The sequence below is a fragment of the Moschus berezovskii genome, chromosome 1 (genome assembly GCF_049115385.1).
Source record: "Moschus berezovskii isolate FMDL1 chromosome 1, NW_MosBer_1.0, whole genome shotgun sequence".
In the NCBI taxonomy this organism is placed as follows: Eukaryota; Metazoa; Chordata; class Mammalia; order Artiodactyla; family Moschidae; genus Moschus; species Moschus berezovskii.
In genome coordinates, this window is record NC_142460.1 from 133,587,493 (window position 1) to 133,603,079 (window position 15,587).

General features: G+C 38.9%; 1 protein-coding gene across 1 annotated transcript in view; it reads right to left on the reverse strand.

The window, feature by feature from the left end:
- Window positions 1-15,587, reverse strand: part of LEKR1 (leucine, glutamate and lysine rich 1) — a 237,816-nt gene that overhangs the window by 32,680 nt on the left and 189,549 nt on the right. Inside the window, exon 9 of the mRNA XM_055411122.2 lies at window positions 10,712-10,805. Within this exon, the coding sequence (XP_055267097.2) occupies window positions 10,712-10,805 (94 nt within the window). The remainder of the gene's footprint in view (window positions 1-10,711; window positions 10,806-15,587) is intronic.

The window sequence follows — 15,587 nt, forward strand, 5'->3', positions numbered from 1 at the left end:
CTCCTCCCGCCCCCAACCTTTCCTAGTATCAGAGTCTTTTCCAGTGAGTCAACTAATCGCATGAGGTGGCCAAAGTATTGGAGTTTCAGCTTTAGCATCAGTCCTTCCAATGAACACCCAGGATTGATCTCCTTTAGAATGGACTGGTTGGATCTCCTTGCAGTCCAAGGGACTCTCAAGAGTCTTCTCCAGCACCACAGTTGAAAAGCATCAATTCTTCGGCGATCAGCTTTCTTCACAGTCCAACTCTCACATCCATACATGACCACGGGAAAAACCATAGCCTTGACTAGACGGACCTTTGTTGGCAAAGTAATGTCTCTGATTTTTAATATACTATCAAGGTTGGTCGAACTATTACTCTCATCCATTCAATTCAGGCTTTGAGGATAGAAAGCAGGGTTTCAAGGGTGCAGAGTGGCCCTAGAGGGGCAAAATGAAAGGAATCTGACTCAACCCATGCGGCAGGTGGAGAAATTCTCAGAGAGAAGGGTAATCCGCCAGGAAGATACCCCAGAAGGGTCCACTGTACTTCCCAGTTCATTGTTGGTTTGCTCACCAGTTGCCCTATCTCTTGGCCCATCTCTTATCTGGGAATTTCAGGGGATATTTGTTATTTTCCTGATACCACCCTTATGGCAGAAAGTGAAGAGGAACTTAAAAGCCTCTGGATGAAAGTGAAAAACGAGAGTGAAAAAGTTGGCTTAAAGCTCAGCATTCAAAAAACTAAGATCATGGCACCTGGTCCCATTACTTCATGGGAAATAGATGGAAAAACAGTGGAAACAGTGTCAGACTTTATATTTTGGGGCTCCAAAATCACTGCAGATGGTGATTGCAGCCATGAAATTAAAAGACGCTTACTCCTTGGAAGGAAAGTTATGACCAACCTAGACAGCACATTAAAAAGCAGAGACATTATTTTGCCAACAAAGGTCCATCTAGTTAGTCAAGGCTACGGTTTTTCCAGTGGTCATGTATGGATGTGAGAGTTGGACTGTGAAGAAAGCTGATCACTGAAGAATTGATGCTTTTGAACTGTGGTGTTGGAGAAGACTCTTGAGAGTCCCTTGGACTGCAAGGAGATCCAACCAGTCCATCCTAAAGGAGATCGGTCCTGGGTGTTCACTGGAAGGACTGATGCTGAAGCTGAAACTCCAATACTCTGGCCACCTCATGTGACGAGTTGACTCATTGGAAAAGACTCTGATGCTGGGAGGGATTGGGGGCAGGAAGAGAAGGGGACGACAGAGGATGAGATGGCTGGATGGCATCATTGACTCGATGGACATGAGTTTGAGTGAACTCCGGGAGTTGGTGATGGACAGGGAGGCCTGGCATGCTGCGATTCATGTGGTCACAAAGAGTCGGACACGACTGAGCGACTGAACTGAACTGAACTGAGTGATTAATTCTTCTCCTACTATCAGTCATATGATTGAGTGGGATTCTGTCCTGCAAGGATGAGCACATGACCCAGGCCTGACCTGAGTGAACCAATATACTCAGTCTTGCCAGATGTCATGGTTGTTCTAAGACTGAGCGCATGGTTCAGTTAGAATCTTACAGCCACAGTCAGTCTCTTGCTAAGAATGTAGAAAAGTGATGGGAAACTTTGCTGCTCCCTTTTTGCCACCAGGAGGGACAACCCTGAGTCTGAAAAAGAAGCCAATCTGGCAGAAAAACAGCTTGAGAGCCCTGAATCCAGCTGTGCCTGATGGTAGCTCACCACTGAACCCTGCAGTTAAGACAGCAAATAAATTATATTTTCACTTAAAGAATCTTACAACAGCATACTTCATCTCTCCCTTCCCAGCTATTGTGGTATTGTTGTCATATATTTTGCTTCTATATGCTATAGATGTCATATTAGATTATTAATTTTTAAAAATAGTCAATTATAAAGAAATTTAAATGATAAAAATATCATACTTATTCACATTGCTACCATTTCTGGTGTTCTGCATTCTTTTGTATAGATCCCTATTTCCATCTGGTATAATTTTCCTTCTGAATAAAGGACTTTTAACATTTCTTATAGTGTGGGTGTACTGGTGATACATTTTTTTCAGCTTTTTCATTCTGAAAGACCTTTCTTTTACCCTCATGTTTTGAAACATGTTTTCACTTTGTATAGAATTTCTAAGTTAGCAGCTCCCACTGCCACCCCCTCACCCCTGCCCAACCCTTCTTTCAGTACTTTCAGCCCTACTGTCTTCTTGCTTACATTGTTTATGATTTTTAGAAAATCTGCTCTCATCCTTATCTTTGTTCCTCTATATATGTCTTTTATTCTCTAGTTGCTTTTAAGATTTTTTAATTGACATTTTTTAGCAACTGGATTATAATGTCTCTTGGTGTGCTTGAGCTTTATTGAGCTCCTTGAATCTGTGGGTTTATAGTTCTCATTAAACTTTAAGTTTTTAGCCATTATTGCTTCAAATATTTCTTCTGTCCTCTCTTTCCTGTCCTATGGGGAGTCCAATTATACATATATTAGGCCACTTGAATTTGTTTCACAGCTCACTGATGCTCTTTGTTTGTTTGTTCTGAGTCTCTTATCTCATTGTATAGCTTCTATTGCTGTGTCTTCAGGTTCACTAAATTTTTCTTCTGGAATGTTTAATTTTCCATCCAGTGTATTTTTCATTTCAGATACTGTAATTTTCATCTCTATAAATTCAGTTTAGATTTTTATATCTTCTACACCTCTTTTTAACATGGTCAAATTTTCCTCTAGTTTTTGGACATAAAGAATACAGTTATTATAACTGTTTTAATGTCCTTGTCTGATAATTCTAACATCTGTGCCTTTCTGAGTCAACTTTTATTTGTTGATTTTTCTTCTCATTGTGAGTTCTATTTTCCTATTCCCATGCATGACAATTTTTTGACTGGATGCACTGTGAATTTTGCTTTGTTAAATGCTGGATATTTTTGTATTCTTATAAATAATCTTGAATTATTTTCTGGGAGCAGTTAAGTTTCTTGGAATCAGCCTGATATTTTTTAAGGTCTTCCTTTTAAAATTTGTTAGGCAGGACCAGCTCAGCATTTAGTCTTCTAGGACTAATTATTCCCTACAATTCATGCAAGACCCTTCTGAGAACTTAACCCAGTCCCCTGTGAATTGCTGGCTTTCCAGTCTGGCTGGTGAGAACAGACATTATCATTGACCTCATGTAAGTATTTGGTACTCTTATCTCTAATCCTTTCAGATCCATCTCCCTGGCTCTAGGTAGTTTCCCCATATATATGCATGGGTCACATATACTTAATGGGGATTTTTTGCAGATATCCAACATTCTTTCTCTGGGCAGCTCTCTTCTGAGAACATTCAACTGTGAATTCTAGCCACATAGATTTCCCTGGACTCTTAGCAAAGTCTCCTCAACTCAGAATCTGCCAAACTCCACCTGGATTCCCACTCCCTCTACCTTAAATCTATTTCAAGGTACTAAGTTAGAGTAATGACAGGGGTTACCTTGTCTGTCTCTTATCTCCAGGAATCACTGTCCTTCACCGCCTGATGTCCAGAGTCTTGAAACCATTGTTTTCTATCTTTTCTCCAGTGTTTTAGTTGTTTCAGAAAGGAGGGTAAATCTGGTTCCTATTAGTCCACCTAAGTCAAATACAGACATGTTGGACTTTGTGTTTAGCTCTCAGTTTTTGAAGGTGGAGGGGTTGTATCAGTTCTCAATTCCTGGCTATATAAACTTGGCAAATTAACTTCTCCAAGTCTTATTTTTTTCTATGTGCAAATGGGAATAATAATGTTAGAGTGATTAAGATTACATTGATGAAAAGCATTCAGCACAAGGCTTGACATATAGTAAACATGTTAATAATGGAGACTATATTTATTATCTAGATTTAGGGTTTAAATCAGATGATCTTTGCAGGCTATTCTGATCTAAAATTTTATGACTTTATTAATTCAATTTTGGAAATTACTAATACATGGCACAATTATAAAAATTAAAGTGTACCCTCAATATTCATTTTAGCCATATATTTATTATACATAAAGGGAAATTGATATTTTTTAAAATGACAACTTTATTCCTGTAAAATTTTATTTTATAACTTGTTTCTTATAAATTTGATTAACAGTTCACGGAACTACATTAGGAATTACTAGGTCATTTGTCTCTTCTATTTTAAAGAAGAATTTGAGATTTTCTTTGCCTCCCCCTTTAATGCTGGAACTGATTATTTCTTGAAGTAAACTTTTTCTCCCATTCACTTAGTGAGGAAATAAGGTTTTCTATGTTTTAATTATTGGTTGCTACAAACTCTATGTATTGTTTAAAATGACGTCAATAGTATAACTGAAAATGACCCATAATGTGATGTTTTAGTAATAATCCAAAAAAATATTTGATTGGAATTTATTTAGGGCACTACAAAGTGATAGGTAGTAAGTGACTATCACTTATTGTAATCAGTCTGGCTGTAGGAAATTTTTTAATTACAACATTTTAACTGAAAAGTACCAACACTGTATTTGGTACCAATTTAAAATGTTCAGCCTGCACATTAATTTGCTTTCTTCACATCAAAGCAATACTTGAAATAAACAAAAATCCATGACAATTAGTAAACACTCAGTTATTTTAAAATGTGCCATCCTTGTTGCATAGCAACTGTTGATTCTATTATGTGCTTTTTACATACTCTAAAATAATTAAGCACAGGCATAAATTGCTATCTACTTGTTTTTGAATGTTAAAAGCATTTAAGTTATGAAGTTTATTCTAATATGTGTATTATATATTTGTAAAGGGAACATTTCATTCCTACGCAAAGGCACAGTGACCCAAGAAAGAGATGACAATGTCATATTAGTGATTCTTCTTTCTCATGAGAGGACTTTCAGGGAACTTTTTATTCATAGTCTCGATAACTAACACAGCCAAGGATAATTATCATTCATTGGCTTTACTGGTCTGGATCTTTATTTACTGCTAAACTAAATGATAAAATTTATTAACAAAAAGTCATATCCTCTCAAAAAACGAAATATCCATTTATATTATAGAAAATTATATGAGCCAAATACATCTATGATGTATTTAATTTATTAGAAAGATATCCATGATCTTAAAAACTTAGAGAATCTTATATAGATTTATTTTCATCAACAAATTAACTTAGCATAAAGCAAGAGCATACACTTATATGGTCAGATGCTAACACTAACTCAGTCTACGTGCTGTGTTAGCACTTTAGGCACAGAGCACACTGAGCAGCAGTACTAGACTGGATCATAAGTGCTGAGACTTCTTCTCCAATGGATTAATATCTGAAGGATGTTAGCAATGTGTGATCATGGAGATGAGGAATTTCTACATAAGCAAAGGCAGGAAAGTTCACTCTCCCAGTTGAAGAGGAACTAAGGAGTTTGAGGAAAGATCTGTGAATCTCTACAAACATTACTTCCATCAGTGAAATTTCTTTCTTTATTAATACCTATCTATTTATTTACTTAGCTGTGTGGAGTGTTAGTTGTGGCATGCAAACTCTTAGTTGCAGCATGTGGGATCTAGTTCCCTAACCAGGGATCAAACCTGGGCCCCTGAATTGGGACTGTGAAATCTTAGTCATTGGACTACCATGGAAGTCTCTATCAGTGAAATTTCTGACTCACAAGATGGGACCAAAAAGAAAAGGATGAAATGTTTATAATATCTCTTTATACATATAGCCAGGGCTTTCCAGGTAGCTCAATGGTAAAGAATCTGCCTGCCAATGCAGGAGACACAGGTTCGATCCCTGGGTCGGGAAGATACCATGGAGGAGGAAATGACAACCCACTCCAGTATTATTGACTGGAGAATCCCCTGGACAGAGGAGTCTGGCAGGTTACAGTCCATGGGGTTGCAAAGAGTCAAACATGACTGAGTGACTGAGCATGCACGCATACATATAGTCAAACTACCCTTCAGTTCTGTTCAGTTCAGTCATTCAGTCGTGTCTGACTCTCCACGACCCCATGAATCACAGCACGCCAGGCTTCCCTGTCCATCACCAACTCCCGGAGTACACCCAAACTCATGTCCACAGAGTCGGTGATGCCATCCAGCCATCTCATTCTCTGTCGTCCCCTTCTCCTCCCGCCCCCAACCTTTCCCAGCATCAAAGTCTTTTCCAGTGAGTCAACTCGTCGCATGAGGTGGCCAAAGTATTGCAGTTTCAGCTTTAGCATCATTCCCTCCAATGAACACCCAGGATTGATCTCCTTTAGAATGGACTGGTTGGATCTCCTTGCAGTCCAAGGGACTCTCAAGAGTCTTCTCCAACACCACAGTTCAAAAGCATCAATTCTTCAGCGATCAGCTATCTTCACAGTCCAACTCTCACATCCATACATGACCACGGGAAAAACCATAGCCTTGACTAGATGGACCTTTGTTGGCAAAGTAATGTCTCTGCTTTTCAATATACTATCAAGGTTGGTCATAACTTTCCTTCCAAGGAGTAAGCGTCTTTTAATTTCCTGGCTGCAATCAGCATTTGCAGTGATTTTGGAGCCCCCCAAAATAAAGTCTGACACTGTTTCCACTGTTTTTCCATCTATTTCCCAAGAAGTGATGGGACCAGATGCCATGATCTTTGTTTTCTGAATGTTGAGCTTCAAGCCAACCTTTTCACTCTCCTCTTTCACTTTCATCAAGAGGCTTTTGAGTTCCTCTTCACTTTCTACCATAATGGTAGTGTCATCTGCATATCTGAGGTTATTGATATTTCTCCCGACAATCTTGATTCCAGCTTCTGCTTCTTTCAGCCCAGCATTCCTCATGATGTACTCTGCATATAAGTTAAATAAGCAAGGTGACAATATACAGCCTTGACGTACTCCTTTTCGTACTTGGAACCAGTCGGTTGTTCCATGTACAGTTCTGACTGTTGCTTCCTGACCTGCATACAGGTTTCTCAAGAGGCAGGTCAGGTGGTCTGGTATTCCCATCTCTTTCAGAATTTTCCACAGTTTATTGTGATCCACACAGTCAAAGGCTTTGACATAGTCAATGAAGCAGAAATAGATGTTTTTCTGGAACTCTCTTGCTTTCTCCATGATCCAGCGGATGTTGGCAATTTGATCTCTGGTGCCTCTGCCTTTTCTAAAACCTGCTTGAACATCTGGGAGTTCACGGTTCACATATTGCTGAAGCCTGGCTTGGAGAATGTTGAGCATGACTTTACTAGCGTGTGAGATGAGTGCAATTGTGCGATAGTTTGAGCATTCTTTGGCATCGCCTTTCTTTGGGATTGGAATGAAGACTGACCTCTTCCAGTCCTGTGGCCACTGCTGAGTTTTCCAAATTTGCTGGCATATTGAGTGCAGCACTTTCACAGCATCATCTTTCAAGACTTGAAATAGCTCAACTGGAATTCCATCACCTCCACTAGCTTTGTTTGTAGTGATGCTTTCTAAGGCCCACTTGACTTCACATTCTAAGATGTCTGGCTCTAGGTCAGTGATCACGTTATCGTGACTATCTTGGTCGTGAAGATCTTTTTTGTACAGTTCTTCTGTGTATTCTTGCCACCTCTTCTTAATATCTTCTGCTTCTGTTAGGTCCATACCATTTCTGTCCCTTATTGAGCCCATCTTTGCATGAAAGAGTTGTAATTTCCAGTCCCTTAAAGAGTATGAGATCAAATTGCCAACATCCGCTGGATCATGGAAAAAGCAAGAGAGTTCCAGAAAAACATCTATTTCTGCTTCATTGACTATGCCAAAGCCTTTGACTGTGTGGATCACAACAAACTGTGGAAAATTCTTCAAGAGATGGGAACACCAGACCACCTGACCTGTCTCCTGAGAAATATGTATGCAGGTCAGGAAGCAACAATTAGAACTGGACATGGAACAACAAACTGGTTCCAAATAGGAAAAGGAGTACGTCAAGGCTGTATATTGTCACCCTGCTTATTTAACTTATATGCAGAGTCAGTTCAGTTCAGTTCAGTCGTTCAGTCGTGTCCGACTCTCTGCGACCCCATGAATCACAGCACATCAGGCCTCCCTGTCCATCACCAACTCCCGGAGTTCACTCAAACTCATGTCCACAGAGTCGGTGATGCTATCCAGCCATCTCATTCTCTGTCGACCCCTTCTCCTCCCACCCCCAACCTTTCCCAGCATCAGAGTCTTTTCCAGTGAGTCAACTTGTCGCATGAGGCGGCCAAAGTATTGCAGTTTCAGCTTTAGCATCATTCCTTCCAATGAACACCCAGGATTGATCTCCTTTAGAATGGACTGGTTGGATCTCCTTGCAGTACAAGGACTCTGAAGAGTCTTTTCCAACACCACAGTTCAAAAGCATCAGTTCTTCGGGGATCAGCTTTCTTCACAGTCCAACTCTCACTATATGCAGAGTACATCATGAGAAACGCTGGGTGGATGAAGCACAAGCTGGAATCAAGATTGCTGAGAGAAATATCAATAACCTCAGATATGCAGATGACACCACTCTTATGGCAGAAAGTGAAGAGGAACTCAAAAGCCTCTTGAAAGTGAAAGAGGAGAGTGAAAAAGTTGGCTTAAAGCTCAACATTCAGAAAACAAAGATCATGGCATCTGGTCCCATCACTTCATGGGAAATAGATGGGGAAACAGTGGAAATAATGTCAGACTTTATTTTTTTGGGCTCCAGAATCACTGCAGATGCTGATTGCAGCCAGGAAATTAAAAACGGCTTACTCCTAGGAAGGAAAGTTGTGACCAACCTAGATAGCATATTAAAAAGCAGAGACATTACTTTGCCAACAAAGGTCCATCTAGTCAAGGCTATGGTTTTTCCAGTGGTCATGTATGGCTGTGGGAGTTGGACTGTGAAGAAAGCTGAGCGCTGAAGAATTGACGCTTTTGAACTGTGGTGCTGGAGAAGACTCTTGAGAGTCCCTTGGACTGCAAGGAGAATCAACCAGTCCATTCTAAAGGTCAGTCCTGGGTGTTCACTGGATACTTTGGCCACCTCATGCGAAGAGTTGACTCACTGGAAAAGACTCTGATGCCGGGAGGGATTAGGGGCAGGAGGAGAAGGGGATGACAGAGAATGATATGGCTGGATGGCATCACCGACTTGATGACCGTGAGTTTGAGTGAACTCTGGGAGTTGGTGATGGACAGGGAGGCCTGGCGTGCTGTTATTCATGGGGTCGCATAGAGTCGGACATGACTGAGTGACTGAACTGAAAGAGTATGAATGAAAGACTGTCTAATGACCTTCATCACAAGACAAAACAGAAGCGGTTAAAAAATAATCTCTCATTGCTTTAATTTGAATTTTTTTTGATTTTTATTAAAGGCATGTGAATCATTTTTTCACACTTATAAACATGGATTTGTAAGGATATGGGAAGTGAATAAGAATAGATTAGCCAACTGAGTACACTGAGGCTAAAAATAATATTTAAAGAATTAAAGAGGTGTGGTCTTTAGAGAAGGAGGAGAAGAAAAAGCCTATGCCACAAAATAAAATAAGAATGAGATACATAGTCCATATTCTCAAATTTTCATTGTTGCCTATGTGGAACTGCTGTTATAGTGATCATTTTTGTTATAGCCCAAATGTGCTACGACACAGTCCCAAACAACAAAGGAAGGGAGATTGATTTATAGAGGGCCAGACTGGATGTGACCAACTGTGTAAAGGCTGGAAACGAAAGTGACAAATTTAGAATTGACCTGAGCCAGCAACAACACCTAGAGGGTTTCATTTGTAGATGGCAGAGTGGGGGATTCCAGGTGGAGATGTTAGTTTGAAAGTGGCCACTGCTTGTTGCTTAGGGTTACATGTTATAATGTCTAGTCACTGAGGAGAAGAATCTAATGATAACCAAACAGTCTGTCAGGACTTCAGTCAAATTATCTGAATTTCAGTAGCCAGCTCTAGTTCTGATGCACATGTGAGACATAATCAGAATACTGAGACAGAAGGCTAGAGCTTGGATTAGGTACTGGTAGGGGAAAAGACACAGCTGGTTGCAAAGGTTTCAGCACAGTATGCATGATAAAGCCAAGGGATCAGTCAAAAAATATCAGTAGTTTATAACAGGGAGCCTTAATGACTAAAGCTGTGCAAGGCCTGAGAAAGCAGAGGATAATAATTTTAAAAGTATAATTTGTATTCTTTAAAGTTATGAAAGAAATATATACTCACTGCTGAAAATTTGAAAATATAGAAAACTCTGAAGACAAAAATCAATGAAGAAGTTTTTAATACTCTAAGAGCAAACATTTTCTTTGTAAATAGTGAGCTAAATACTTATTTTACTGCCAAAAGTTCATAATAATAATTTTAAGTCATTTTTCATTCTCTTTTATTATCTTCTTAAAGGCAGAGAAACTGTAAGAATGAATTAATATTCCCCTGTTTTTAAGGATATGGTCAAATGCAGATTCTGTCATTTTATGGGGAAAAACAGTAAATATTTAAAAGTAAAAATTATGCTTTTACAAGAGAACGAAAAGCTATCTTAAACTTATAAGGTTTCAAATTCTATTTTTACCTTTTAATTTCCTATTTGTCTAATATTTTGGAAAAAATATATATCATAAGCATGTTTGGTCTAGGAAGTTCCAGAAGGAATCAAAGGTGTGCCCAGAAGCAAAGAAACCTATTTGAAGTAGCCTGGCAAGTGGACAGAATTTTAAAAAGGCAAATAAGACATATACTGCTGAAAGTCACATTTTCGTTACCTTCTCCCTCCAGTTATCATTGTTCAGCAGCTTCTGTCTAAGGGTTTCCTGCAGCTGCTCCATGCTTTTCTGATGTGAAATCAGCATCAACTCCCTGAAAACCATAAACATGACAAATGAGTCAAGACACACCCATAACACTTTTCCTAAATTACAATTCCTGGCTCTAGAGATTATTTCACAATTCAATCTGTTTATTCTTCCCTTTAGGAAAAAAATATGATATTTCATACCATTTTAACTATTAACAGCAATTTTATTTATTTATTTTTAATTTTTAGTTAATAAATGGTATAAAGCACAACACCAAAAACATTAACAGTTAAAATTTCACCAAATGAAAAAATACTATAGAATACACAGTTGTAAAAACCTACATTAAGTTATTTTACAACTGCCTCAAGCTGCAAAAAGAAAAAAACCCAATGCCATACCTAAGTTATCCCTCTCTCAAAATAATGCCATTTATGTTATAAACCATGAGCACCCCATCAAAAGACGGGAACTGCTTTTGTTAATTCATATATATATATATATTAATGACTGTATCACTTTGCTATACACCTGAAACAAACATAACACTGTAAATAAAATATAGTACAATATAAAATAAAAATAATTAACAGACCTTTGGGGCTTTACACCGAGTTAGAGTTCCTATCAGAGAGATAACAGCACCACAGCCGTACTGAATCCACATGAAGGAGGCACGCGAATGACTGGATTACAAGAGTTACAGGAATGAGAGCTGCTCACTTCCCAGAAACTACAGCTCACAGAAAACCAACAAAGGCACAAGGTACAGACCATTTACTTATGAATGTGTAAAACTCAAGAAAGTCCACATTATTCCTACAACATATTGAAAGTGCTTCAGAATTCACACAATACTAATTTTCTTATGGTTCTGGTTAAATTATATATACCAGTTTATAACAAATGGTAAAATCTGTAACTCTGTTCAAAGTTTTAAAAGATTACTTAAGAATAGTTTCTTGTATTTCTATGCCACCTTTATAGTTCTGGTTTCTCATTTCTTAATTAGTAAATTCAACGTGCAGGTTCTATCCCAGGCTAATTTATACACTTCCGAAAGGAACAGCCTCTTAAATCCACAGAGTATTGAGGTGGGGAACCCCCAACCATGTCAGATTCATTTCACATATGATAATATACATGTTTCAATCCATTCTCCCAAATTATCCCACCCTCGCCCTCTCCCACAGAGTCCGAAAGACTGCTCCACACATCTGAGTCTCTGCTGTTGTCTCGTATACAGGGTTATTGTTACCATCTTTCTAAATTCCATATATATGTGTTAATATACTGTATTGGTGTTTTTCTTTCTAGCTTACTTCACTCTGTATAATAGGCTCCAGTTTCATCCACCTCATTAGAACTAATTCAAATGTATTCTTTTTAATTGCTGAGTAGTACTCCATTGTGTAAATGTACCAAAGCTTTCTTATCCATTCGTCTGCAGATGGACATCTAGATTGCTTCCATGTCCTGGCTATAATAAACAGTGCTTCAATGAACATTGGAGTACATGTGTCTCTTTCAATTCTGGTTTCCTCGGTGTGTATGCCCAGGAGTGCGATTGCTGGATCATATGGCAGTTCTATTTCCAGTTTTTTGAGGAATCTCCACACTGTGCTCCATAGTGGCTGTACTAGTTTGCATTCCCACCAACAGTGTAAGAGGGTTCCCTTTTCTCCACACCCTCTCCAGCACTTATTGCATGTAGACTTTTGGATAGCAGCCATTCTGACTGGTATGAAATGGTATCTCATTGTGGTTTTGATTTGCATTTCTCTGATAATGAGTGATGTTGAGCATCTTTTCATGTGTTTGTTAGCCATCTTGATGTCTTCTTTGGAGAAATGTCTGTTTAGTTCTTTGGCCCATTTTTTGATTGGGTCTTTTATTTTTCTGGAATTGAGCTGCAGGAGTTGCTTGTATATTTTGGAGATTAATCCTTTATCAGTTGCTTCATTTGCTATTTTCTCCCATTCTGAAGGCTGTCTTTTGACCTTGCTTATAGTTTCCTTTGCTGTGCAGAAGCTTTTGATTTTAATTAGGTCCCATTTGTTTATTTTTGCTTTTATTTCCAATATTCTGGGAGGTGGGTCTTGGAGGATCCTGCTGTGATTTATGTCAGAGAGTGATTTGCCTATGTTCTCCTCTAGGAGTTTTATAGTTTCTGGTCTTACATTTAGATCTTTAATCCATTTTGAGTTAATTTTTGTGGATGGTGTTAGGGAGTGTTCTAGTTTCATTCTTTTACAAGTGGTTGACCAGTTTTCCCAGCACCACTTGTTAAAGAGAGTGTCTTTTCTCCATTGAATATTCTTGTCTCCCTTGTCAAAGATAAGGTGTCCATAGGTGCATGGATTTCTCTCTGGGCTTTCTATTTTGTTCCATTGATCTATATTTCTGTCTTTATGCCAGTACCATACTGTCTTGATGACTGTGGCTTTGTAGTAGACCTGAAGTCCGGCAGGTTGATTCCCCCAGTTCCATTCTTCTTCCTCAAGATTGCTTTGGCTATGCCAGGTTTTTGTATTTCCATACAAATTGTGAAATTACTTGTTCTAGCTCTGTGAAAAACACCATTGGTAGCTTGATAGGGATTGCATTGAACTTATAAATTACTTTGGGTAATATATTCATTTTCACAATATTTTTCTTCCAATCCATGAACATGGTATATTTCTCCATCAATTAGTGTCCTATCTGATTTCTTTCACCAATGTTTTATAGTTTTCTATATATAGGTCTTTTGTTTCTTTAGGTAAATATATTCCTAAGTATTTTATTCTTTTCCTTGCAACAGTGAATGGAATTGTTTCCTTAATTTCTCTATTTTCTCATTCTTAGTGTGTAGGAATGCAAGGAATTTCTGTGTGTTGATTTTATATCCTGCAGGTTTACTGTATTCATTGATTAGCTCTAGTAATTTTCTGGTAGAGTCTTTAGGGTTTTCTTGTAGAGGATCATGTCATCTGCAAACAGTGAGAATTTAACTTCTTCTTTTCCAATTTGAATTCCTTTTATGTCTTTTTCTGCTCTGATTGCTGTGACCAAAACTTCTAGAACTATGTTGAATAGTAGTGGTGAGAGTGGGCACCCTTGTTTTGTTCCTGACTTTAGGGGAAACGCTTTCAGTTTTTCACCATTGAGGATAATGTTTGCTGTGGGTTTGTCATATATAGTTTTTATTACGTTGAGGAATGTTCCTTCTATTCCCGCCTTCTGGAGGGTTTTTATCATAAATGGATGTTGTATTTTGTCAAAGGCTTTCTCTGCATCTTTTGAAATAATCATATGGTTTTTATTTTTCAATTTGTTAATGTGGTGTATTTTGAGCATGACTTTACTAGCGTGTGAGATGAGTGCAATTGTGCGATAGTTTGAGCATTCTTTGGCATTCCCTTTCTTTGGGATTGGAATGAAGACTGACCTTTTCCAGTCCTGTGGCCACTGCTGAGTTTTCCAAATTTGCTGGCATATTGAATGCAGCACTTTCACAGCATCATCTTTCAAGATTTGAAATAGCTCAACTGGAATTCCATCAACAACACTAGCTTTGTTCCTAGTGATGCTTTCTAAGGCCCACTTGACCTCACATTCCGAGATGTCCAGCTCTAGGTCAGTGATCACGTTACCGTGACTATCTTGGTCGTGAAGATCTTTTTTATACAGTTCTTCTGTGTATTCTTGCCACCTCTTCTTAATATCTTCTGCTTCTTTTAGGTCCCTACCATTTCTGTCCTTTAACGAGCCCATCTTTGGATGGCTTCAGCAATATGTGAACTGTGAACTCCCAGATGTTCAAGCAGGTTTTAGAAAAGGCAGAGGCACCAGAGATCAAATTGCCAACATCCGCTGGATCATGGAGAAAGCAAGAGAGTTCCAGAAAAACATCTATTTCTGCTTCACTGACTATGCCAAAGCCTTTGACTTTTTGGATCACAATAAACTGTGGAAAATTCTGAAAGAGATGGGAATACCAGACCACCTGACCTGCCTCTTGAGAAACCTGTATGCAGGTCAGGAAGCAACAGTCAGAACTGTACATGGAACAACTGACTGGTTCCAAGTACGAAAAGGAGTGCGTCAAGGCTGTATATTGTCACCTTGCTTATTTAACTTATATGCAGAGTACATCATGAGGAATGCTGGGCTGGAAAGAAGCACAAGCTAGAATCAAGATTGCTGGGAGAAATATCAATAATCTCAGATATGCAGATGACACTACCATTATGGCAGAAAGTGAAGAGGAACTCAAAAGCCTCTCGATGAAAGTGAAAGAGGAGAGTGAAAAGGTTGGCTTGAAGCTCAACATTCAGAAAACAAAGATCATGGCATCTGGTCCCATCACTTCATGGGAAATAGATGGAAAAACAGTGGAAACAGTGTCAGACTTTATTTTGGGGGGCTCCAAAATCACTGCAGATGCTGATTGCAGCCATGAAATTAAAAGACGCTTACTCCTTGGAAGGAAAGTTATGACCAACCTTGATAGTATATTGAAAAGCAGAGACATTACTTTGCCAACCAAGGTCCGTCTAGTCAAGGCTATGGTTTTTCCCGTGGTCATGTATGGATGTGAGAGTTGGACTGTGAAGAAAGCTGATCGCTGAAGAATTGATGCTTTTGAACTGTGGTGTTGGAGAAGACTCTTGAGAGTCCCTTGGACTGCAAGGAGATCCAACCAGTCCTTTCTGAGGGAGATCGATCCTGGGTGTTCATTGGAAGGACTGATGCTAAAGCTGAAACTGCAATACTTTGGCCACCTCATGCCGCGAGTTGACTCACTGGAAAAGACTCTGATGCTGGGAAAGGTTGGGGGCAGGAGAAGGGGACGACCGAG